The following is a 26,702-nucleotide window of genomic DNA, read 5'->3' as shown; positions in this document are numbered from 1 at the left end:
AGAAAGAAGTCCAGGTTTTCTTTGACTCTGCCAACTTTATTTTCCTGACCACTATTAGAAACATAAACACGAGGGGCGCCTGGGTGGCTCAGTTGGTTAAGTGTCTGCCTTCAGCTCAGGTCATGATCCCAGGGTCCTGGGACCGAGCCCGGCATCACCCCACTCCATCCCCAGTAATCAGGGAGCCTGCTTCTCCCTCTGCCCCTCCCCCTGCTCCTGCTCGCTCTCTCATGCACACTCTATCTCAAATAAATAAAAATCTTTAAAAAAAATAAACATGAAATCCCTGGGTTTTCATGGAAAAGAAAACCACAAAAATACATGTTTGCCAAAAGAATGACAAGGGAAAAGTGGAATTCATTTTTTTAGCTAAATAAAATGCACTAGAAGATAATAGTTTTCTGTCTGCTCCATAAAAACCTAGTTTTCAGCTGTCCCTCAATATATTTTCTCGAAGAGATCTGTTGTTACCTGACTTTTTAATCTCCCCATTGGTAATTTATATCCACTTAAGAGCACTAATTCTGACTCAGCTTAATTTTTTTCACGGCAAATTAAATTATAATGACATACTATCACACACTATAATATACCAATTTACTGAGGTTAGTGTTACTTGGCTCCTAAAAACCCTCATATGACTCAAAAGTTTTCCAAATCGCACTTAGCATAAGAACATACAAATCTCTGTATGGTCACATTTAGCAGGTCAGAAAAAATCTAAAATCTCTGGACCATAAGAACAGATAAAATGGTTTAATCAGTCTTGGATAAATTTAGGTTTCCATCTGGCCAAGGGATATGCTAGAAAGAAAATTTTTAAATATGTGATACTTAAATGTAAACTTTCTTCTCATGGTGGATTTCCCTGCCAGTTTCCAGGACAAAAATCAATGGCTTCCTCCACAACACTGTTAAATAATCTTTATCCCCTCCCATCCCAGTCTAATTTGTACTACAATTAGTTGTTTATGTCTAAACTTCAGGACCTTTGTATCCTCAGGGCAGAAGCACAACATGTTGCAGACAGCAGGTGTTTATAATACATATATGAAGTTACACTGAATAGATCTATAGTAATTTTTTTCTAGAACAAAAGCTACATATTGGAACAGTGAAGGTATTTCAACAGTGATTTACATTTTCCCCTAAACTCTGCTTTCAAAGTGTTACTTAAGCACCTAAGATATGAATGTTTAACATTCAGTGAACACTCACCTATTGGGTACTCTTGCACAGTGCAGGGCAATCTGCTGCTCAATTCCTCCTGCAAATCCTCAATCAGATGGTAAATGATTTTGTGAAGTTTAATTTTTACTCCCTTTTTTGCAGCAGACTTCTGGATAACATTGCCTGCATTCACATTGAAGCCATATATAACACCTGGCAAGCAGAAAGACAATCAATAAAGTAGCACAAATGTTGCATTAAACACTTTCCTTTCAAGCAGAAACTCAAATCTAAATTTATTTCCTTCTATGTAAATTAAAAGCAAGTAGGGGAGATGAGAAATTCTATCATTTTTTCTCATAAAACTTAGTTTTCAAATTAATGAAAGGATTTTATAAGTTCTATTGTGGCTTGTTTAATAAGGAAAATTTCTTTATGATTTTTATTTATTTTTTTATTTTTTAAAGATTTTATTTATTTGTCAGAGAGAGCGTGTGTGCACAAACGGGAAGGGGCAGGCAGAGCAGGCAGAGGGAGAAGCAGGCTCCCCGCTGAGCAGGGAGCCCGATGCGGGACTCAATCCCAGGACCCTGGGATCATGACCTGAGCCAAAGGCAGATGCTTAACTGACTGAGCCACCCAGGCGTCCCTCTTTTTGATTTTTAAATCCATTTAAGAGACAAAAGTGCCCACAGTGTGCAAGGCAGTATGCTAAACAAAACTTTTATTTTTATACTAGAGAAATAAGAAAACAAAAATTGATTAGGGCTAAAATATTATTTTAATAACTGTATTACTAAATTATAATCTTATTGTCTACAACTTTTTGCGGTTTACTCGTAAGTATTCAGTTGGCCAAAAGATGCTCAATAATAGTTACTTAATTGGTAAAGTTCAAGAATTATTTTAGAAATGAAAGAAGTTCCATAGAGCTGACCATTTTACCAAAGAATAATACATTTAGGGGCACCTGGGTGGCTCAGTAGGTTGACTCTCTGACTCTTAATTTTGGCTCTGGTCATTATCTCAGGGTGGTGGGATGGAGCTCCGCCCTCAGCAGGGATTCTGCCTCTCTCCTTCTCCCTCTGCCATGCCCCCTGCTCACATACTCTCTTTTTCTCTCAAATAAATACATCTTTTTTTTGTTAAAGATTTTATTTATTTATATTTAATTGAGAGAGAGAGACAGCGAGAGAGGGAACACAAGCAGAGGGAGAGGGAGAGGGAGAAGCAGGCTTCCCCACTGAGCAGGGAGCCTAATGTGGGGCTCAATCCCAGGACCCCAGGATCACGACCCAAGCCAAAGGCAGATGTTTAATGACTGAGCCACCCAGTGCCCCTAAATAAATCAATCTTCAGAAAAAAAGCGGGGGGAGAATGTATTTAACTGCAAATACTTTGGAGGGAATAAAAAAGCAAAACACTGTTGGGACTCCTGCGTGGCTCATACAGTTAAGTGCTGCCTTTGGCTCAGGTCATGATCCCAGGGTCCTGGGATCAAGTCCCACATCAGTCTCCTTGCTCGGCGGGGAGCTGCCTTCTCCCTCTGCCTGCCACTCCCCCTGCTTGTGCACTCTCTGACACATAAATAAATAAAATCTTAAAAAAAAAGCAAAACACTCTTCCCTTAAGTGAAAAAAAGTAATGCAAACAATTTAAGAGAAAAACACAACCATGTTGAAAGTCTTATCATTAAGAATTCATTCAACACACTATCAACATTTCAGAGTATAATGTAGGCCAACCAATGCCTAGAAAATACTTCGAATTAACCAGCATTACTAAAAATACCTTTTCAGGAGTAGAGGTAACATCTAATTCTAATCAAGTCCAGTCATGAAGTAGCTCCTTCCTAAGTGAGTCATTAATCACTCAATAAAATGTTGGTGCTTTGCTAGGTGTTAGACTTGAAGTGACAGTCATGAGTCACCTTTTTGTACTTTTTGTATATCATAAGTTCAACTAATAAACAGCCCCCCTGCCTTCTAGGCATTTAAAACTAAAAATAGTGCTCGCTTTGGAAGCGCACACACTAAAGCTAAAAACAGCTTTTAATCTAAGAGACATAATTTGTAAAATTACCAATAAACAAGAAATAGGTAGACAAAAGTAAAAGATGAAGTACTGAAGAGGCTGATTACAGTATTAGGAGCATTCAGAAGTCTAAATAAAAGATAACCAACCTTCGATTGGGTGGGGAACTGGGAGGGGGTAGAGGACACTAATCTTCAAAAAAACACAAAACAAAACAAAACAAAAAAATAAGAAACACTACTGGGGCTCAAAAGTTTCCCAACGTTGCAGTACAGGGACAATGAGTGGAGCTATGGCTGCAATACTGCACATCCCATTCAGCTCCATGGCTGGAGCTTGACTACAGCAGGAGGGGTATGCTCATAAGGGTAAATGGCAGACTGACTAGCCAACCAACAAAAGACAGAAGCAAATGGTTCACAGTGTCTTCTAGGGAACACAGTTAAACAAATAGGAAAGAGAATCCTTACCACAAAATGTTTCAGCAAGGTTAACATCATTTTCACTGACATCACCCACACCAAAATGTACTAATTCAAGTTTACACTCATGTGAAGCGTCATAGGTATCCATAATGTTCACAATAGCCTCGACGGAACCATCAACATCACCTAAATGCAGAAGTTTAAAATTACCGGTGTTAAGAGGCATTAACAGACACAAAAACGACAAAAATCTATTTAAAGCCATAACAGAAATGCCATTTACCACTAAATCCACTTTTATTTAGGTTTAGCATTATAAATGTCTATTTAACTTTAAATAAAGTATAATGAACCAAATGTACAGTACATTTACAACAAAATCAGCAAAAAAAATGTTTATTAAAATCTCCCCCAGTAAGGGATGGGCAAAAAGGGTGAAGGAGGGCAAGGGTACAAACTTCCAGTTACAAAATAAGTAAGTCATGGGATATAACGTACAGTATAGCGACTATATTAATAATACTGTATTACATATTGGAAAGTTGCTAAGAGAGTAGATCTTAAAAGTTCTTATCACAAGAAAAAAAATTTTGTAACTATGTATGATGACGGATGTTAGCTAGACAAACTGTGGTGGTCATTTTGCAATATTTACTAATATCAAATCATTATGTTGTACACCTGACACTAACATAATGTTATATGTCAATTATACCTCAATTAAAAAAAAAAATCTCCCCCTGGGGCACCTGGGTGACACAGTTGGTTAAGCATCAGACTCTTGGTTTTAGCTCGGGTCATGGGATCCAGGCATATGTTGGGCTCTGAGCTCAGCGCAGAACCTGCTTTAGTTTCTCTCTGCCTCTCCCCTGCTTTCTGTTTCTCTCTCAAATAAATAATCTTAAAAAAAAAAAAAAACCTCTCCCTAAATGCCAAAATAATTTTAGCTTAAATTTAATGGCCCAAATTAATTGTGAGAATGAAGAAACACATATATTACATATATTCCAGATATGAGTTGTAAAGTACAATCTTTCCAAAGTCACCTTTAATAATTATAGGAAGTATGTGTGAATCCCCTTCTTCTTTCTCTTTTGACTTTAAGTGTTTTTGTTCTTTTTTTTCTTGGTACTTTAGAAATGATCTCTCCTTCCAGTGCATATTGCCATACTTCTCACGGGCTTTCTGATGTGCTTCTTGGTGTTCCTTTCGTTTTTCTTCTATTATTTTCAGATCCTCTTTATTTTTCTCCTGTTCTCGCTCATACTTCCTCCAGTCAACAACTGCGCGTGCCCTTGGCTTTACAGGGAAAAAACAGGCATTATTTAACTAAATAGAAACCAGTAACTTATAGGTTAAAAGCTTTGTGTTTTTCCTCAACTTAGCTTAGCTTAACTCATACATGAAACCACTAATTTTATAAATTTCAAGAAACTTATAAAACTTTAATCTGGGGGGCTTTGTGTATAACAGATGATTTAACTTAAAAATATTAGCTCAAATTTTTAAAATTCTATAGCCAAATTCTAAAATGGCACTACTGGCCCCCTCACAAGCCCTTACAATCTACAATTATTTGTTAACACAAATATACTTATTTGGTATAACATTATAGATTAATATTAAAATCACTGTATCATATCTAATATATAGGAATTAAACTTGATGTACCTCAGATTCTACTTCAAGAATTTCATCTCCTGCAGAAGGGAGGTCTCTCCAGCCTACAATTCCCACTGGCATGCTGGGACAGGCCTCATGGATTGTTTTTCCATTCTCATCAAACATTAAGCGTACTTTTGCCCAACTCTTTCCAGCAACCAGAATTGAGCCTTTCCTCAAAGTTCCTCTTTGAATTATAGCTGTAGTAACAGGACTAAAAGGAAAACAAATGTATATATTCTTAATGCCATAATCAGGATGTAAGAACACTTTCTTAAGTAGAGCAAAGATATCTTTATGAAACTTAACTATATAGAATATGAACACACAGGGTTAATCCCACTTCTCAAGCAGGTTTACACACTATAAAAACATTTCTACTTAATTGCCAAAAGGTGGAAGCAAACCAAATGTCCATCAACTGAAGAATAAAGAAAATGCAGTATACACACACACACACACACACACACACACACACACACACACACACACACGCACACACACACACAATGGAAAATTATGCCAGCTTAAAAAGAAGAAAAGCCCTGTCATATGCTCCAACATGAGTGAACCTACCTAAAGGACATTATGCTAAGTGAAATAAGCCAGTCAAAAAGGACAAACACCTTATGATTCTATTCATATGAAGTATTTAAAGTAGTCAAAATCAGAGAAACAGAGAACTGAAAGATAGTTCTAAGGGTTGGGGAAGGAAGGAGGGATAAATTAGTGTTTCATGTATATACGATTTCAGTTTTACAGAATTAAAAAGTTCTAGAGATCTGTTGTACAACAATGTGAATATACTTAATACTACTGAACTATACACTTAAAAATGGTTAAGATGGTAAATATAATGTTATGCTTTTATCACAATTTTTTTTAATGGAAAAACAAAAACCATTTCTATAAGCTTATGGTAGTGGAGAGTGCAGATAGCTGAGTATTCTGACAGAATCCTAATCCTCTTTCTGTAACTAATTTGTTAAGCAGTGAAACTTCTTGCTGATAGGAAGAAAAATTAAAGAAGAGAAGAGCAATCCAAAGACCTTCCCATATATTATATTAATGGGGAAGGACATAAAGAATTTAGGAACCCTAAAATGTAACAACTGCTATTTCATTCCAATTTTTTGGTCCATGAGGCTTTATTTACCAATTCACTTAAGTCAGTGGGGAAAAAAAAATTCAAACTGAACTACTTACATCATCTAAATGTGACTAGTAGATACATACAGAGAGTTGCTATGGTCTACTGATAAATGCATTTTTTGTTCTGTGTGCTAGTGCAATAAAATGTTTTCAAAACAAATGCTTTGAAAATACTGTTCATGTCTAACAATAATATACAATAAAAATAATACACTGTTATATAATCAAGTCATTAAAAACAATGAAACAAAATTATTAAAAAGCAAGCATTTTAACAGTCCTACCCTCTTCCTTTGTCTGTGAAAGATTCTATTACTGTTCCTTCTACTGGACCAGTGGGGTCTGCTTTCAATTCTAACATTTCTGCCAAAGCAATCGTTGCCTCTGCCAAAGCCATCAGATTATCACCCTTTAATAAAAAAAAAGGTGTTAATATACAATAATAAAATATTATCTGTAAATTTATAAACCAGGGTCAGAAAGCAAAATAATCCTTTACAGTTATATTATACTAAGCATTAAAAGCATGAATCAATCATCCAATTAGAAAGGAAACAAGGAAAGGAAGGAGGGAGGGAGGAAAGAACAAAGGAAGGAAAAGCAAGACCTGATCGAGGGACAGATCTTTCAAGGAAGAATGGCTATTTTATTAAAAGGATGGCCACTAGTGGTGCTCCTTACTACCCTTTCATAAACACATGCTTCATTCATTCTCTCTCCTCCATCTGTCTCTACAATTGTGTCTTCTTCCTCTCACTTTCTTAAAATGCTACTCTGCATTTGAAGTTTATCCAACTGAGCAAGCTTTCACATCTATTATTTCATTTGATCAACTTAAGAGTGCTATAAAATAAATAAATCAAACATTACTTACTTATTAAATAAATAAGGAGAAAAAGTATGGACCAGACCCAGGCTTTAAGACATGCTCTGTAATCACCAAGCTGTGCAACCTTGAAGAATCACTTCTCCCTGGATCTTCTTTCCTCAATTGTAAAATGAGGAAGCTAGATTAGATGATTTGTTTCATGTTTAATGATCTATGTTTACTATGCTTTCTAGGGCTCCAAGATCACACAGCTAATTAAGTGGTGATGGAGCTGGAACTGATGGGCAAGGGATTTTTCCATTCTCTGTGCCAGCGAAGAGATTGCTCAGTTGTCAGAGTATAAGACAACGGGGACAAGTGTAAACAAAGCCGATGAAATAACTTGCTCACCTATCCACTTGTTACTAGTTATTTATTACAATTTACAAAATGTTGCCCTGAAAAGCAGAGCTGGGGTGTTTCTTTGCATGAAGCGTCCTCTATTTCTACTTGGAAAAAAAGGCCTCATCTTACTTCCTGCCACTCCCTCCCAATTCCCTCCACTTCCCAGGAATCGTCTCTGCCACGCCTCCAAGTTTGCCTAAGCAGCTTTACATTTATCTACTCATCTCTGTTACCTGGGCAGAAAAGGTGACCATGTCTTCAAATGTTTTAATCTTGCCATGTGGCTTTCAGAGTACAAGAGCAATTGGGGTATAGTGGAAAGATAAAGCAAGGTGGCCTTTTATGAGTTTCAGAAAAAAAGAGGCAAGGCTTTACTATTAGTGGAGGAATGATTGCTAAGCATCTTAGAGGTAACAAATTTAGGAAAACTAAAGATAAAATGAGACCTAACTAGAGGAAGGTGGCCAAATATAGTACCATCCCTTCAGTGAATGATGAGGGAAAAAAAAAAGTTTTATATATTACGTATAAACCATGGAATATGGTAAGAATGGACAAAAAAGGAAACTGTTACTTAGCAGCAACCTGTATAGGCTAAGAGAATTGGAAAATGCTGTCACAAAGCAGGTATTTAGCTTCCTTGGTGTTTTTCAATCAGAAAATAATAACTGGTCATTTAAAAGAAAATGGAATTCATTATAAATAACATAAAACTTATAGCAATTTAATTCATAGAAACATTGAATCAATCAGTAACAAATTGAACCTAAATGTTTTATCTTTGTATTAGTGAAGTTTTTGTTTAAATCTCCCTTAAATGCCCTAAGACCTATTCTGCATTTTTTCACTATAAAAACAAGTACTTTTTATTACAAATTGGATTTCATTTCTGCTTAAAACAGTCTTTAGCAGCTTACTGTTACCCTATCCTCACATCGTTTACCATTTGTTCTCATTCTAAGTATCCCATAATAAGAAAAGCATTACGTCTGTACTTCATCCCCCACTGTCCAGCTGTGGAATCCTAGACGGGTGACTAACCTTTCTGAGCCTGCTTTCTAATCTGCCAAACCAAGATAATGATACCAGCTTTGCCTAATACTACAGAAGACTTTTAAACAACAGAAACACTATGTGTCAAGATGTTGTTTCTGTGCACTACGTGCGTTAGGGACAGTAGGCCCATCTGAACACATCATCTCTGAGGTGTCTGCATTTACCGTGAGTGCAGAGATGTGCACTGCTTGGACGTCGCCTCCATAATCCTCACAGACCACATCATAAGCTAGCAGTTCTTTTTTCACTTTTTCAGGATCAGCCTCAGCTTTGTCACATTTGTTTATGGCAAGGACGACAGGAACTGAAAGAGTTAAAAAGAGTGCAGATGAGGAAATCTTCGATACCAGGTAGTGAAAGACACCAACCTTTTCTGGCTTTCTCTTTACCCAGTAGATGTACTAAACTAAAAGACAGACCTGAAAAAAACCTGCTTTAGCCCCCCTCTACACTGCTTTCTGCACATAAAGGATTCTGGATGAGATGTCAAAACTATCATTATAAGCAGATTCTGAATTAAGAACAGATACCTAAGATGATAAAAACCAAACAAACAAAAAACAGCATTTTGGGTAGAGAAAGGCCTACCTTTAAACCTGAATGTAAGATCAGCAACTACATTGAAGATAATCTCCGGGGGGGGGGGGGGGGGGGGAATCAAGAGAAGATTCTAATCCAATTCTAAACCACTAGATCATCTGTGTCTTCTTTCCAGGAGCTATTTAGTCATTGTCAAAACCCAACATCTCATCCTGGGGTGAAACTAAGTAGCATTATTGTAAACTTTCTTTTAGGATTTACAGTAACTCTCTACTCATACATACTCAGTGACTGACACATAGTAGATTCACAATAAATGTTTGCTTAATGAATGAACCAAATAATCTTATAATCTACCTGTCAATATTAAACATACCCTCCCATTAGAGAAATCACATAAAATGCTATGAGATAATTCTCTGGTTGGGTTTTATCAACTTTGCAATTTTCTCAGGTATCAAACGAGAAATTCACAATAGACACAAAAAAGTTATGCAATCCACAACCTACTATTATGAAAAAGTACATTCCATATGGATGAGCTGGAACTTAACAGGGACGTGAGAACAGGTATAGAAAGAAAGCATGATTAAGAAATTTATCCTATCTCAACTACCTGCTTTGTAATGCAAATCCCTGGCAAATTTATCACTCTTTTTGTTATATTCCCTAGAATCATGATGAACATAGCCCATTCCAGTAAGGCAGTTTTGAGGAATTAAAAGGAAAAAGATTAACAATGGAAAGAAGACCAGATTCCAAATGTGGACATGATACAAATTAACTGTAATTGGAGGCAGTTCCTGCCATTCTCTGGTTCTCAGTTTTCATGTCGTAAGAAAAGAAATGGCCTAGATAGTGACTGTCAACCTTTTTTTTTCTCTTGCCAACAAACCTAGGGGAATATGATGTACTCTCCATCAGGTACACTTTCTCAAGACAGCAATATTTTCTCAATGGGTGTAGGATCATATCGGAATAAGAATGAATATACAAAGTATGTGTGTGGAAGAAGCAAGGGAGAAGATAGCTAAATGATTTTCTAAAAGTTTCAATTTTACACCTTTGATCAAATAAGAACTTATTTAAAGCATATAAAGGAAAAGTTTCTCTTTATTTTTTTTTTTTAAGATTTTATTTATTTGAGAGAGAGAGCAAGCATGAGCAGGGGGAGGAACAGAGGGAGAGGGAGAAGCAGACTCCCCACTGAGCAGGGAGCCAGACTCAGGGCTTGATCCCCGGACTCAGGATCATGACCTGAGTCAAAGGCAGACACTTAACCAACAGCCACTCAGGTGCCTGGAAAAGTTCCTCTTTAGAGAATTCCAGATAATAAATGAACAAGGAATAATAGAATTAGAGTATCAATACTTTGCAACTCCTAATGTATTGAGTTGGTGGATACATGGAAGTTCATTATTCTAGTCTTACTTTTGTAACTGTTTAAAATTTTCATGATAAAAAGTTTATTTTTTATTTATTTTAAAGATTTTATTTATTTGACAGAGAGATAGCGAGAGCAGGAACACAAACAGAGGGAGTGAGAGAGGGAGGACTTCTGGCCAAGCAGGGAGCCCGATGTGGTGCTCAATCCCAGGAGCTTGGGATCAGGACCCGAGCCGAAGGCAGAAGCTTAACGACTGAGCCACTCAGGTGCCCCTAAAAAGGTTTTTTAAAAATTCATTGGAAAGCATTAAATTCTCACACCATGCCAAGTAAGTAAACAGTATTGGAACGACTATATTTGTGATCCCACATCCCCAGCTGAATCCTACTACACTCTGCTTAGTAGTTATGTCTGTGGGAAAACAATTCAACTGTCTTTGAGCCTTATCTGTAAATAGGTATAATAATCCTGGGATTGCCAGGAAGATTAAATGAGCTATGTGTAAAGGGCCCCAGAATAGCGACTTTAAGTAGTAGAACCTGTTTTTTGTTTTTTTTTTTTCAAAAAAAGCAACTTCTTTCCTGATACACGTAAGTCAGCCACATGGTACCTTGAGCATCTTTGGCATGCTGAATAGATTCTACAGTTTGTTTCATCACTCCGTCATCTGCAGCTACAACCAATACAACAATGTCAGTGACCTGAGCACCTCTGGCTCTCATTGCTGAGAAAGCAGCATGGCCTGGAGTATCAAGAAAGGTTATCTTTTCCCCAGAAGGCAGAGAGACTGTGGAAACAGAAATCCAAGAACACTAAGGACTCAAATATGTACTTTCTTAATACAAAGGAATATATGTGAAATTATCAAGCAGAATCAACAATTCTTTAAAATGACTTATTCTTTCCCTTAATCTTAATGAGGAACAATACGGATCATCATTTCACACTGAAATATAACAAAGCAGTGAAACCCTTAGGGTTTTCTTTTCATGTAATAATTTCAAACTAAAACTCTATTTCTAGAATATACTTTTCATAAATATACCAACTGGTATCCATTCTGAAGAGAGAACAGACCAAGAGTTATATAGGCAGTCTCCCCTTCATTAGCAAACATCAGTTGCACAACTGCCTTCAACAACAAAGGCAATTTAGTATATGGTTAGGAGCTCAGGATTTAAGCCCAAACCCAGCCTTGAGTGTAAATCCTGGCTTTGCCACTTACTAGCTGTGTACCCTGAACAAGTAATTTAATTTACACAAGCCTCAGCTTCTTTATCTGTAAGTAGGAATATTAATACCCACCTCATGATGTTGTTGTGAAGATAAAAAATATAAAGCATATAAATAAGGTGCTCATCACAGTGCTGAGCACATACTAGGTGCTCAGTAAATGGTAGCTGTTATTTATTATTAGGAACATTATCACAACCTAGCATTGAAGAATTGTAGGTTCATTAAACCAAACTAAGAATGAGCCAGAATAAAAAGGTAATAGAATTTTCTTCTTAAAGAATGTACAAAATAAGCTTTGTTAACCACCTGCTCTATATTTCATCAGACCAATGGCTTTAAGCTTTAGGCTTCCCTTTTACTTTGAATTTGTCTACCTCATACTATGACACTTGGTTTAAGAAAATAGTATGTAGGGTTCCCAGGCACACTGTAAGGTAATATGTGTCCATACCAAGAAAGGCACCAATGTGCTGAGTGATGCCTCCAGCTTCCATTGCTGCCACTTGAGTTTTTCGCAGTTTGTCAAGTAACGTCGTTTTCCCATGATCAACATGGCCCATTATAGTAACAACTGGGGACCTTGGGGTTAATAAAGCTGGATCTGCCTGAGGCCTACAATTAACAGCAAAGGAGTTTCATTTCTTAAATATCTTTATAGCCAGTGAATTGGTTTGCAGTCATCTCTGTGAACTACCATTACAATAAAACCCAACATTCAGCTTTGATTAGATGTAACTATCTTCCTCTTTCGTAAGTACAATGACCTATGGCAAAGTATATAATGACTGCCCACGTACAGTTGGCATCTTCGTAACAATAAGCAGACAGGGTAAGATTTTTAAGTTCAGGATCAATATACATACTCGGCAAACTAAGAAAAATAACCCTCAGAGTTCTATAACCTGAATATACTTACTGATGTTTTAAACATTTTGAAGAAAAGTTTAATCTACACTCCCACGTCATTTTAACGGCAAAAAAATTTTAAGGTATATTTTTCCATTATAAAGTGTGAATGAAACTATGTGGTTTCCTCCAATATACATGGTTAAGTTTTACCTTCTTACAGCATCTTTATTTTCTCTGACTTTGTCCTGTTTTAATTTGCTCCATTTTAACTTCATCCCCGCCTTCTTTACCACTTCTTTGATCCAGACTTCATCTAAATGTGAGTGTGCTTCTAGTGAATCTATGTCAATAGCAGTGTTCATTAAAGCTCCATATACATGATCTGGGTGGAACAGATAAGACCTTTTAGGATCATGAATTAAATGTTCACAGAAGTAACCTCTACTAATAAATATCAATATATGAACAGTACATTCAATGAAGAGAATAACTTTATAAGCTGTTCCTCTAATGTTAACAAATCACAAACAAGCTGAAAGAAAATAATCTTTAAAATATGATTCATTTATATTAACGACATTACTTCATTTATAAATATTTGAATATTTAGGTACCATAAGAATCATCTGAGCTACCAATAAAACATTACATGTTGTATACATTTATACTGAGCAGTTTATCACAGCCTAGTTCTTTGAAAACTTGTAGTTACATATGTCATGCATATACAAATGTGTACACATAGATAATCAATTCTCATTATTCGTGGTGGGTATGTTCTATAATCCCACCACAAATACTGAATTAATAACTACTAAAACATCACTCTAAGGGGAAATACAAGGTTAGGTTCCTAGAGTTCCTGATCACATCTTCATTAGCCAATCAATACATATTACGTGTTTCCGTTTCAAGACATCTTATTTAATATATATTGTCAATTCGGTAACGTTGACCTTACAGCCAAAAGCACTAAACCCAGTACATGAACAAAGTTTATCTAACACATGTATTTTCTCTGTAAAGCACATTACGGCCTTCTTGCAAGTTAGTAACACTAAACATTACTTCATTCAGCACTATGCTTAGGCTAATCAGCAAAATCAACAAAAAGAACAAAAATGTGAAAACATGACACTTAAATAAGCCACAAAATGACGACTGTCATTTTGTCATAAGAGCTAAAGCAAGAAGGCTAAATGTTGCCTTGTTGAACCTCAGCTGGGAATGTGTGATTGGGCAACTCAAATTTTTCACTGCTCCAGGCATGTCCAGGAATGACTGCAAAAGTATTCTGAATATTGATTTGGGGGCTATAAACACATTTTAGAGAATTCGGCAATACAAAATCCCCAAATAACAAGTATCAATTGTATGTATACACGCACACATACACATACACAGTGTTTCAGAATAAACATACATATAATTTATTTATGTACCTATTTAGGGTGTCCAAAAAGTCTTGAAATATAGGAAAAATATTTACTTGGTATTCTTTTTTGCATTTTATTTAATGTACTTTGTTTTCATTTCAGTCATATTTCCCTGTAGATGATAAATGAATGTATCTGTGATGATAATGAAATAAAGTAGATTTATGTTTCTAAACTTTCACTCTTTAAACACGTATTTCGAGAAACAGATGTGAAACAAAGGGATCCCCAAATAAGCAGAATACTATATGAAAAGAATATCCTATTCACTAGTGTGCAGGTAAATGTTTACTCACAAGACTCTCCAAAAAAAAAAATCCCTGATTGTTATAGCATTTCTCAATTTCCATAGTGCAAATACTCCCACCATGGTTGATTACAGCTACCAACATGAAGTCACTGAACACAGAGATGGAAAGAGATGGGCAGTAGCACACCATTTACTCCCACCATTTAGGTACATGGCATAAGTAACCTCAAGAACACAGAAAATAGCAAAACACAGTAAAAATAATTAGGAGTGAGGGGTTTGATGAGTATTTATTACCTTTGTTTATGATTTAATTTTTGTAATGGTTGTTTTTACCAGCTCACATACTTCCTCAGAAGTTAGCAATTGGCCCAAAAGCTGGTGCAAGCCAGGCCCACATATCACTGATCCTACTCTGTAAAGCCTAAACCCTTTCCTATGTATAGCCCCACCACAACCTTTCCCAAGAAAGCACATTTTAAAAGAATGATACAGTGCAAATTTTCTATATGGATATGCACTCAGAGAACAATAAAACTCTAAACATTTAAATTATAATGAGTACAATTCTGTTTCTACTAATGCTAAAATCCCTAATAATGCAGTAACTACAGTTTTCCCTCGTTATCCTAAACTTTTTAAAGTAGCTTATACAGGGCGCCTGGGTGGCCCAGTTGGGTAAACAACTGCCTTCAGCTTGGGTCATGATCCTGGAGTCCCGGGCTCGAGTCTGGCATCGGGCTCCCTGCTCGGCCAGGAGTCTGCTTCTCCCTCTGACCCTCTCCCTTCTCATGTGCTCTCTCTCTCTCATTCTTTCTCTCAAATAAATAAAATCTTTAAAAAAAAAAAAAGTAGCTTATACAGAGAATCTCTTTCCCTCTATATTAAATGCATTTAGTATTAACATATTATTTTATCTTTATCCAAGACTTAAACGTTTACAAATAGAAAAGTGCCCAAAGCAATTCAACCAGAAATATTACATCTTATTTTAATTGACCCAGGGGAGGAAAAAAATCTACTCACATTGCTAATATAGTAGTTAAAAATATTTACCATCTTTTTTTTTAAGTAGGCTCCATGCTCAGCATGGAGTCTAACACAGGGCTTGAATTTACGACCCTGAAATTGAGACCCGAGTTGAGATCAAGGGTCGGATGCATAACCGACTAAGCCACCCCTGTGCCCCAAAATATTCGCCATCTTTAATTCAAATGAGATGCAAATATATTAAATAAGCTTCAAATAGATAACTTTTATTTAAATTATGTATCAATTTTGGGGCTAGAGCACCAATCCATAGGATTAAACTTATATTTTAATTATACTATTTATTTGGCAATACAAAAGGATTATTACAGTTATGGGGGGAGAGGCAATGTTTAAAAAAAATCCTCAGGGAGCCTGCATGGCTCAGTTGGTTGAGCAGCTGCCTTGGGATTTCAGCTCAGGTCACGATCTCATGGGTCCTGGGATAGAGCCGCCTCAGGCTCCCCGCTCAGCAGGGAGTCTGCTTGGGATTCTCTCTTTCCCTCTCCCTCTGCCCCCTCCCCCCGACTTGTGCAGCTCTCTCGCTCTCTCTCTCTCTAAAATAAATAAACAGATAAAAAAAAGAAAGAATCCTCATCTTTAAGTGATAAATGCAGAAATAATTATGGGTTGAGAGATTAATAATTGTCACTGGCTTATGCATATATTATACTTATTATTCCATTCTTTCTGCTTTCATATATGGATGAAAACTGCCCATAATAAAAGTCTTAAAAGTCACATCTATTATCAATATTATTTATAAAATTATATCAATACAGTTTTCTTTGGAAAAATTATCAATGATACAGCCATATGTACTTGTTCTCTTAAAGTTTTTTTAATAAAATGATTACATAATCCCCTGCAAAGTTATAAAAATGCAAGACTAGGTGAATTTTCTATTCTTTGCAAGGATGCATATGTACAAAGAGTGGTAACACTTTCAGGCAGGAAACACATTAAAATCCTAGCTCTGCTGTAATTTATAAAATAACAATTCTTGAGAGATAATTTGGTCTGTGAATAAGAGCATGGCCTCTGTAGCCATACTCCCTGAGTTCAAATCCTCACTCTACCACATACTGTGGCAATTATTTATCCTCTCCATGCCTCAGTTTCTCAACCTATAAATAGGGGTAATAATTACATCTACCTGTAGTGCATTGTGAGAATTACATGAGTTAATATATATAAAGTACTGGTACATAGTAACAGCTCAATAATATGAGTTATTATTTTTTTTTCCAACAGTCTGCCTTGTCACTTTATTTTGCTACAATGATAGGCTATTTCTTATTTACTGAATTTTATTTTTTTTTTTTTAAAGATTTTATTTATTTATTTGAGAGAGAGAATGAGAGATAGAGAGCACGAGAGGGAAGAGGGTCAGAGGGGACAGACTCCCTGCTGAGCAGGGAGCCCGATGTGGGACTCAATCCTGGGACTCCAGGATCATGACCTGAGCCGAAGGCAGTCGCTTAACCAACTGAGCCACCCAGGCGCCCTGAATTTTATTTTTTTTTAAGATTTTATTTATTTATCTGAGAGGGAGAGAGTGCTCACACAAGCTGGGGGAGAGAGGGCAAAGGCAGAGGGAAAAGCAGACTCCCCACTGAGCAGGGAGCCTGATGTAGGGCTCGATCCCAGAACCCTGGGATCTTGATCTGAGCCGAAGGCAGATGCTTAACCGACTGAGCCACCCAGGCACCCCATTTACTGAATTGTAATGTCACTTTATAATGAGAACTCAAATTTTGTTCCAATAATCCTAAATTGGTAATAAATACACCAAGAATGCAATGAAGGAATTTAAAAAAAAAAAAAAAAGGACAATGATGCTATACATTTATAAATAAAAATAGTGGGTGCCTGGGTGGCTCAGTTGGTTAAATGACTGCCTTCAGCTCAGGTCATGATCCCGGAGTCCTGGGATTGAGTCCTGCATCAGGCTCCCTGCTTGGCGGGGAGTCTGCTTCTCCCTCTGACCCTATTCCCTCTTGTGCTCTCTTTCAGTCTCTTTCTCAAATAAATAAATAAAATCTTTAAATAATAATAATAATAATAAATAAAAATAGTATTATTAAAAGTTACTACTAAAAATATTTTTCTGCTGGCACTACAGATATTGTTACGAGTGAAAAAGAAAATCAGAAATCACAGACAACAAAGGGAAAGTAAGTAAATATAAATACGGTCCTTCAGTCCAAAAACATTCTTTGGACTTACTCTAAAAGCCTATAGAATTTCTGAGAAACAGGTGCCTGGGTGGCTCAGTCGTTAAGCGTCTGCCTTCGGCACAGGTCACGATCCCAGGGTCCTGGGATCGAGTCCCACATTGGGCTCCCTGCTCAGCGGGAAGCCTGCTTCTCCCTCTCCCACTCCCCCTGCTTGTGTTCCCTCTCTTGCTGTGTCTCTGTCAAATAAATAAATAAAATCTTAAAAAAAATTTTTTTTCTGAGAAACAAGGGTTAGTGCAGTTAAGAAAATATTTTCCACTTTTATTAAAAGCAAAATCTTAGAGAACTATATTTGGCAAAGAGGTAAGAAACTAATAAGAGTTTGTGACCTAGAGTGAAAAATACTGGAATGATTTAACATCTTTTTAAACCATCAGTCTAATTTTCATCTTTGAATGTCTTGGTCTCATTGCAAATAAAAATGTCAGGTATTCCATTTCCCATATTTTCCTCATAAAATTATCTGACCCACCTACGTCTTTTTTCATTGCTCTGGCCAGTTCCTCAATAGTCATTCCAATCCATACCTCCACCTCCTTTTTGGATTTTGTTGAAAATAACTGAGATTTCTGTGATCTTTCTTCCTATTAAAAATTCAGGACGCATACAGAAGGAAAAAAAAAACTTTAAGTGACTGTAGATTTATTCTGGAATATCTTACCATAATAATGGCTCCTATTTCTACCAACACTCCCACAAGTAGTTAAACCTCAGACTAAAATTTACAGTCCTGCACCCCTAATTCACTAGTATATGCTAATTTCCAAGTAATCAAATTCATCAGCATTACTGAACAACAAATTAGAACTTCCCTTCTTCACAAAGATTTACTGCCTGGAGTGCAGCATTAAGGAATAAAGATTCTGGAAATTACAAAATACCCAAAATGGATTTCTACTCATGGCTATAGGCACTTTCATCTCAGGCCAAATAATTAGTAACTGATAGAAATCTATACCTACCTTCTTGGTTACTAGAAGCCTATATTGAGATAAAGCCGCCCCAATGAGCCGGTCTGTTTGCCAGGGCCGGATGCAGAGCTGAGCTGTCCACACCGGGTAAGCAGATGAAAACACATGATTCCATTGTGCTAACATTCTTCTTTGACCTAGGCTGTGCAGCTGCCTAAAGACAGTGTGAAATCGTAGCAAGTTCTCCAATTTCAATATCTTCTGGTTCATGTTTCCCCTGGAGAAAGTTTTAAAATAGTATCTTGGTTAATATGAAAATCAAGTTAGCAAATATTAAGTGGATATCTACTCCATGAAAAACACTGTGCTGGAGTTAAAACAATAAGTAGAGCTAGAATCCTGCCCTGAAAGAACTCACAGCCTAATCAGGGAGATGGAATTCCATACTAACTACTCTCTAGATGTTAACTATCATTATTGTTAATGTTCCTACCACAATAGAACTGAAATACAACTTACAAAGGGATTTTTTTTTTCATTCTTGAAACATCAACTAACCAGATCACAACTAGAGAGATTTCTCTAAAATGCAAATTTGAGCTCATCAGCTCTTTGCTAAACACCCTCCAGTGGCTGGCCACTAACCCGTTTCAAAAAAATATGCTATATATATAAGGACTCATTCTGCCCTCTGCTAACCTCTCACTTCATGTCTTACACTCTTACAGTTCCCTCTCTCCTATCTCCAAACTTTTGTTCTTCTGACCCCCTGTAATCTCCAATGGCTTGTCATCTCATTTTTGAACCTTTGCATATGCTATCTCTTCTTGGAATTGTCTTTCAAGCCTCAATATTTTTCCCTCTTCCCACCTCCCCCTCCCCCCAAAAAGATGCTTTAGAGAGGGAAGAAGGCACCTAATAAATATCTATTGAATAATGCCTTCTGAATATTATTCTTGGAATGAAAGAAGAGTTACCTAAGAGAAAACTGCAACAGAACTCAATGGTGTAGTTCAGAACTCAAGAGTATAGTTATTTTTCTCCTTGAGTCTTCTTTCTGCTTTCAGTACTGCATTTCTACAGCTCTGCTTTTCAGTTTTTAAAGAGCAACTAAAATAATGTGAGATGTACGTTTTTTCTCCTCAACAAACATTTCCTGAGTACCATCTTCGAGACATTACATTTGAGGATGTTGATTCAAAGTTTAATGAGCTAGAGTCCCTTCCTTTAGAACTTCCTGTCTTTAAAGAGCTCCAATATAAGATTTTCAGGCACAGGAAACACCTAAAGAATGGCACATTTTAAAAAATCTTATTTAGGTACATGTCCCTGGCTTAAGAAGTGAAGGGATTCTTTTAGGGAAAAAATTTTAATGAGTCTAAAACCAGACCTGACAAGGGCATAAATTAACGGAATGGAAAGAAAAGCACTACATGGAGACTAACCAAAGCACAGATAACTGAGGCCGGAATCAGAAAAACACATTGGGGGCAATAATCCAGCTGTGAAAACTGAAAGGAACCTTACTCGCTACTTCCATTCCAAGCTCCTCATTTCACAGAAAAGGAAAATGAAGAATCCAGAGAGGTCAAAAATATTTCTCCAATGTCATACCACCAATTAATGACAGGCCTAGAAGACAGGCTGTCTTGCTCCCAATTCGGTGTTCTTTCGCAGCTAGGATATTCTTATCATGGAATCTGAAAAGAGATGCTGGAAAGACGTGGCTGCGTTGGTGGAAACGGCCGAATGTAGGAGGTGTCAGCCTTGGAATTTATCCGAAAGGTAAAAAGAAGTCATTGTAGAAAAATGACGGCCCTGGTGTGGCTTCGCCTCGAACCCGAGCCGGGCAGCCGGATCGCGCGGGGAGTGGAAGCCAGCCCGCCGCTTCGGCGAATAACGCTTTCGCTACGCCTGAGGCGGGGTCATGCAGGGATTAAACGCCCCGCAGAAAGGCTTCCGGTCGCTCAGTGTTTACAGCCGGTGCCACTGCCACTTCAGGCCAAACAACACACGCTCCCCGGGACGACGCGGCAAAGGAACCCCACTCACTTCGCTCCTACATTAGGCCTGGGCGTCCGGATTCTGAAGCAAAGTTGAGCTCACCTTGCGGACCCGGTACTGCCTTCGGTCAGTCCGGCAGTCCGTCCCCGAAAAGGTCCCCGCCGGACTTCCGGTACCGCCGGAAGGGGTCCTTCCCGGAATTCGGAAGCCCGAATCTGAAATAGCTGCGGCGGTCAGGAGTAGGGTTGTTGGAGGTGCCCCAGTGAGCCCCCAGAGGATAGGAAGGGATAGACGCTACTTCAGCCTGTGGACGCCTCCCAGGGTCAGCCTCATGTCGGCAGTCGCTTCTGCAAGTCCCTTCACTTTTCTGGGAAGTCCCTAACTGCCACCCTGGGGCTTGAGCGGCCTTGGTGCTGAAATGTGGGAGAAATGACACATACCTAAGAAGGAGGGAAAAATGCAAGGGAACGTGGTGATGGAACCAGCTAGTACTGGGCGAGAGGCGCCTTCCCTTTTAAAAGTCGCCTCATTCGTTAGCCAGAGTTCCAGTCTCAGTTCATTCCCCGTTGTGCAGGCTTGGGCACGTTATGTAAACTCTGTGCCTCGGTTCTGCACGATGGTAATGATAGCAGCTGCTTCATAGAAGAGCAGTAAGGTTTATAAGAACATCTGGTTCATAATAAGGGTTTGCTGTTGCGACTATTACAGCCTCCTCCCAGAGCACTCCCACTAATTGATCCGACATGATGTCTTTTGGCCTGTCCCTTTGACCACAACCTGCACCAGTTCTCAAGAGTATAAGTATTGTTTTAACTCTGTCCTTCAGGTCTAACACTACACTCGGGTAATGATACAGTACAGAAGAGTTTCTTACTCAAAAGCATACTTACCATTACCTCCCTCCCTTAATCTGGCCTCCTAACTCATGCCTCCTCCCCTTGATTTTTTTTTATTATTATTTTAAGATTTTATTTATTGGGCGCCTGGGTGGCTCAGTTGGTTAAGCGACTGCCTTCGGCTCAGGTCATGATCCTGGAGTCCCGGGATCGAGTCCCGCATCGGGCTCCCTGCTCAGCGGGGAGCCTGCTTCTCCCTCTGACCCTCCTCCCCTCTCATGTACTCTCTCTCTCACTCTCGCTCTCTCAAATAAATAAATCTTTAAAAAAAAAGATTTTATTTATTTGTCAGAGAGAGAGCAGAAGCAGGGGGAGCCGCAGGCAAAGGGAGAAGCAGGCTGTCTGCTGAGCAAAGAGCTTGATGCTAGACTCCATCCCAGGACCCTGGGATCATGACCTGAGTGGAAGGCAGACACTTAACGGACTGAGCCACCCAGGTGTCCCTCCTCCCCCTTGATTTTTTGTCTTCCCACTGCCTGCCACAGGTGTGCAATCGGCGTTGCTGAATGATTAATGGAAACCTCTGTCCTGGAAGTTTTTTTTAACAAACCTAACACCCAAACACTTGAAAACTATTAAAGTTCATTCCATTTGCTATCATTTTACTTACCATTTACAGACACCCACTGAAGTACAATTTCTACAAGAAATTGTTCTTTGCTTTATTTGCTTTACCAAGCCCTTGAGAAACAAGCAGGAATTGGTTGGTAGAATATCAAAGTAGTGGTCATATCTCCCCCACCCCCGAATTTTAAGTGAAAATAACTGATACTTTTCTAATCATGAAGATATACTAGTGGAAAATTCAAGCAATATTTCCACTCCTCCAAATATATAAAGAAAGTGGCTAAAAATCAAACAAAAGGATGAGGGCAGTTAAAAAACAGAGGAGCCAAGCTATAAGACCACCTAGTGGCCAAAGCTGGCAACAGTTGAGCAACAAAATAACACCGTGTTGGGTTACAACCCCAAGTATCAAATAAGTATACATGCATTCATGCTGATATAAAGAAATGACTGAATGAATAAATAGAGGAGAAGGGACAAATTCTTCCTACAGAAGAATTCTATATAATACATGTATATAACTGCCACTAGGAGGTAAAGCTTAATTCATCTCCACTTGAGTGAGGGCTGACTTAGTGATTTGCTTCCAGAGAATAGAGTATGGAAAGGGAAAAACAGTAACTGGCAGACACCATCTTAACCAACTGACCCAGGTAAACATCATCAGTGATGTCATGTTGGTATCACATGCCCCCTAAAATGTGTGATGAGGACATTTTATCTCTGTAGCATCCTTCCAAAAACCCACAACTCTACTGTAATCATGGGGAAAACATCAGACAAACCCAAATTGAAGAGCACTTTACAAAATATCTGTCAAGGTCATGAAAAACAAGAAAAGACTATCACAGGTCAGAAGAGGAGACATGAGGACTATATGTAATATGGAATCTTAGATACAATCCTGGAACAGAAAAAGCACCTTGGTGGAAAAACTAGTGAAATCTGAATGAAGTCTGTAGTTTAGTTAATTGTAATACCCCAGTGTTAACTTCTTAATTTTCATAATTGTATCATAGTTAATATAACATGTAAACATTAGAAAAAACGGGGTGGAGGACATTTGAGAATTCTCCACTGTCTTTGTAACTTTTCTATAATCTAAATTTATTCCAAAATTTAAAGTTTCTTCTTTAAAATAGAAAGTGAATCAAATCCTAAATCCCACTTATCCAGAGGTAACCAATTTTATTATTTTGGTGAACATCATTCATTTATCTCTATGTATAAACACATGTACACATGCAATTGTATATAAATAATATTCATACTATAAATGCTGTTTTTGATCTTTGCAAAAATATATAATGGAAACCTTCCATGCTGATGAACATAGATCCATATCCTTCTTTTTAAATAACTGTGAAGGATCCCATTGTCTATAAGTGCCATACTTACATAGCCACGTATATAGGTTGTTTCCAGTATTTAACTTATAAACAATATTGCATTGAATATTCTTTTTTTTTAAGATTTTATTTTTAAGTAATCTCTACACCCAACGTGGAACTCAAACTTACAACCCGAGGTCAAGATTGCATGCTCTACCGACTGAGACAGCCAGGCACCTCACAGTGAATATTCTTGAGTATATACCTCTGCATGCCAGTTCAGTTCTTTCTCTAGAATAATGCCTAAAACTGGAAGCTCTATTTCCTTTCACTGGAAAATGGTATTTACTATCTAAGCTCTGGGTGTTAGGTGTCTTCATTGTTAGAGTTTCACTGCTCTCAAGCTCTCTGTGGACAAAACTAGGGAATATATCAAAACTAGGGAATATATATATACACACACACGCACACATTTCATCCATATACATTGAAAATCATGAGTTCTTACTAGTATCACCAATTCCGATCTAAGACCACAGGTTCACTCTAGTCTTTTCCTTTTCCAGGTTTGTACCTTCCTTCTCTGGCAGTGAGAAACTTGACTTTCATCAACCTTGACGTATTTAATTATTTGAGCAATTCCCTTGTATGAAACTAATCTTCAACTTGGCCACCATCCCCTTCCTTGAGCTTTTTTCTCCCCACCTCTTTTCAGCTTGGACTCCCCAGGCCAATCCACCCCTTGAAGTAGATATCCTCCACACCCTGATTGGAGTAAAATGTTAAAATTAGGGGAAACAGAATGAAGGACATTGGGGAACTCTCTCCTCTGTCTTTGCAACTTGTCTGTAAATTTACATTTATGCAGAGGGAGCAAGTTGAAAGGCAGAACTAGTAAAAGTTCAAGCCATTTGCTAGAAAGGGAAGGGCTTCAATACAGTTGCTTCTTTTTTTTTTTTAAGATTTTATTTATTTATTTATTTACTTGATAGAGAGAGCGGGAGAGCACAAGCAGGGGGGAGGGGCAGAGGGAGAAGCAGGACTAGATCCCAGGACCCTGGGATCATGACCTAAGCCGAAGGCAGATGCTTAACTGATTGAGCCACCCAGGCCTGGCCCCTGTTTTGGTTTTTTTGTTTGTTGTTTTTACTGTTCTTTCGATTCAAGTTTGCTCATCAAGTGTATTTTATGTGAAGTACCAGACCCCCCTGCACACCCCATTCCTGCCCTACATCTATGGATGCCTATCTTACTCTCACCTCTAATGGCTTTAGGACTAAATTGTTGAGAAAGGGGAGGGATACAGAAGGCGTCTTATTCCCACTTCATCTCATGTCCTTTGCTGGCCTTCTAAAAGTCTGATCATGGGGCAACTGGGTGGCTCAGTCATTGCGTGTCTACCTTCGGCTCAGGTCATGGTCCCAGGGTCCTGGGATCAAGCCCCACATCGGGCTCCCTGCTCAGTGGGAAGCCTGCTTCTCCCTCTCCCACTCCCCCTGCTTCTGTTCCCTCTCTCGCTGTGTCTCTGTCAAATAAATAAATAAAATCTTAAAATAAAATAAAAACAAAAGTCTGATGATATTAACCATGAAACAAAACATGTTTGGACACAGGAGGAGCCAACTTAACCACAAATAATATTTCATATTGCCATCTTCTTGTTGCCATCTGCGAGTCATTTCTCAGAACTATTAAATGATAGGCCATAAAATACACTTGATGAGCAAACTTGAATCGAAAGAACAGTAAAAACAACAAACAAAAAACCAAAACAGGGGCCAGGCCTGGGTGGCTCAATCAGTTAAGCATCTGCCTTCGGCTTAGGTCATGATCCCAGGGTCCTGGGATCTAGTCCTGCTTCTCCCTCTGCCCCTCCCCCCTGCTTGTGCTCTCCCGCTCTCTCTATCAAGTAAATAGATAGATAAATAAATAAATAAATAAATAAAATCTTAAAAAAGAACCAGAAGCAACTGTATTGCAGCCCTTCCCTTTCTAGCAAATGGCTTGAACTTTTACTAGTTCTGCCTTTCAACTTGCTCCCTCTACCAACCTTTTTCTTGCCTTTCAAAATCTTGATTGAAAGCTCCCCTTAGGGGCTAGGTCACTTCAATATCCAGACCGACTATAGTTCTTGGTGATAATTAGGGCTAGACTGCCTTCTGAAAAGGGGCAAGGCGATTGCTGCCAACCTGGAAAGACAGTGCTACAAGGAGCTACATTCATTTCACAGGGCCTCTTCTAGCAGGAGGACATCACAAGGAACAACATAAGAACAAGCGTCTTCCAAGGAGCAACTGGTCAGGGCTGCAGGAAAGCAGACCAAAATGACAAGATTTAAATCTGTTTTGTTTTCTGTCTCAAGTGTCATTTGTTGGCTTCATAAAGCAAAGAAACCCTGCACTAAAAAATTGCTAGAGAAATGGTGCCAGGAATTTTTAAACTAGAAAAGACTTGAGAACCTGAATCATGGCAGCCTAAGATTATCCGTAATAGTTATAATCCTCACTTATCTCTTCATTGCCAATTTTACCAGTCACGTAAATATTATATTTAATATTTTATACAGCAGTTGTTCTTGGTGCATTAGCAGATTTGAGGCCCACTGATGATTCAGTTTTTCTTTTTCTTTCTTTTTTCTCTTTTCTTTTTATATTTCAGTTTTTTTCTTTAAAAGGAGCGAGTTGTGTACAGGGGGATTAAATGCTTTATAGACAAGAAAAAAAAAAAACTACGCTAGCACCAACTTACTCACCATCCTCCTCGTCTTGCTCCTCTTCCTCCTTTTTCTTGCTTTTTTCGGCCTTGCTGACTCCCTTTTTTGCCGCCTCAGGTGTCCCATTGGCTCAGTGTGCAGTGATGTCTTTTTCACATTTTCCCTGCAGCCTGGCAGCCTTCTTTTCACGAGGCTGCTCGTTAGCCGCAGCAGCATTACTCCACATCCCTTCCAGTTTCTTTGCAATGTCACCAGCGGATGGACCAGGACGTTCTCCTTCGATTTTAGGGCAACACTCAGAACAAAATGAGATAAAGGCCACAGAAGTCCTATTGGGTGCATTGGGATCCTTGAACTCCTTTTTTCTCCTTTGGGGGGGCATAAGTTTTCATTTCTCTTTCACAACCGGCCTTGTCCGCCTTTGCCACATCTTCGAATTTTCCTTTCTCTTCCACCCCTCTGAGTGTCTCTTAGAAAACGCTGAGAAGTTGACTGAAGCATCTGGGTGCTTCTTCTTGAGCTCCTGTCGGCAAGTTTGTGCAAAGAATGCGTACGATGACATTTTGCCTCTTGGCTTCTTAGGATCGCCTTTGCCCACGTT

General features: G+C 38.3%; 1 protein-coding gene and 1 pseudogene across 7 annotated transcripts in view; both read right to left on the bottom strand.

Annotated features, from left to right (window-relative positions):
* MTIF2 (mitochondrial translational initiation factor 2) overlaps nucleotides 1–20,751 on the bottom strand; it is a 22,658-nt gene extending 1,907 nt beyond the window's left edge. Inside the window, exons 1-12 of one of the 7 annotated variants that reach the window (XM_027620992.2) lie at nucleotides 20,697–20,751; nucleotides 18,642–18,867; nucleotides 18,152–18,263; nucleotides 12,935–13,106; nucleotides 12,327–12,487; nucleotides 11,250–11,426; nucleotides 8,877–9,016; nucleotides 6,728–6,852; nucleotides 5,301–5,505; nucleotides 4,676–4,928; nucleotides 3,675–3,815; nucleotides 1,219–1,383 (exon numbers count right to left, since the gene is read on the bottom strand). In XM_027620992.2, the coding sequence (XP_027476793.1) occupies nucleotides 1,219–1,383; nucleotides 3,675–3,815; nucleotides 4,676–4,928; nucleotides 5,301–5,505; nucleotides 6,728–6,852; nucleotides 8,877–9,016; nucleotides 11,250–11,426; nucleotides 12,327–12,487; nucleotides 12,935–13,106; nucleotides 18,152–18,263; nucleotides 18,642–18,860 (1,870 nt within the window). In that variant the 5' untranslated portion in view covers nucleotides 18,861–18,867; nucleotides 20,697–20,751. Of the gene's footprint in view, nucleotides 1–1,218; nucleotides 1,384–3,674; nucleotides 3,816–4,675; nucleotides 4,929–5,300; nucleotides 5,506–6,727; nucleotides 6,853–8,876; nucleotides 9,017–11,249; nucleotides 11,427–12,326; nucleotides 12,488–12,934; nucleotides 13,107–14,166; nucleotides 14,274–18,151; nucleotides 18,264–18,641; nucleotides 18,868–20,117; nucleotides 20,617–20,642 lie in introns of those variants that run through there. The other 6 variants (XM_027620990.2, XM_027620993.2, XM_027620991.2 and 3 more) reach the window with 6 other exon arrangements.
* On the bottom strand, nucleotides 20,722–26,702 carry LOC113938448 (annotated as a pseudogene).

This window comes from Zalophus californianus, chromosome 8 (genome assembly GCF_009762305.2).
Source record: "Zalophus californianus isolate mZalCal1 chromosome 8, mZalCal1.pri.v2, whole genome shotgun sequence".
Lineage (NCBI taxonomy): Eukaryota > Metazoa > Chordata > Mammalia > Carnivora > Otariidae > Zalophus > Zalophus californianus.
The sequence above is the reverse complement of the archived record's forward strand: the minus strand, read 5'-3'. Positions and strand labels throughout refer to the sequence as shown.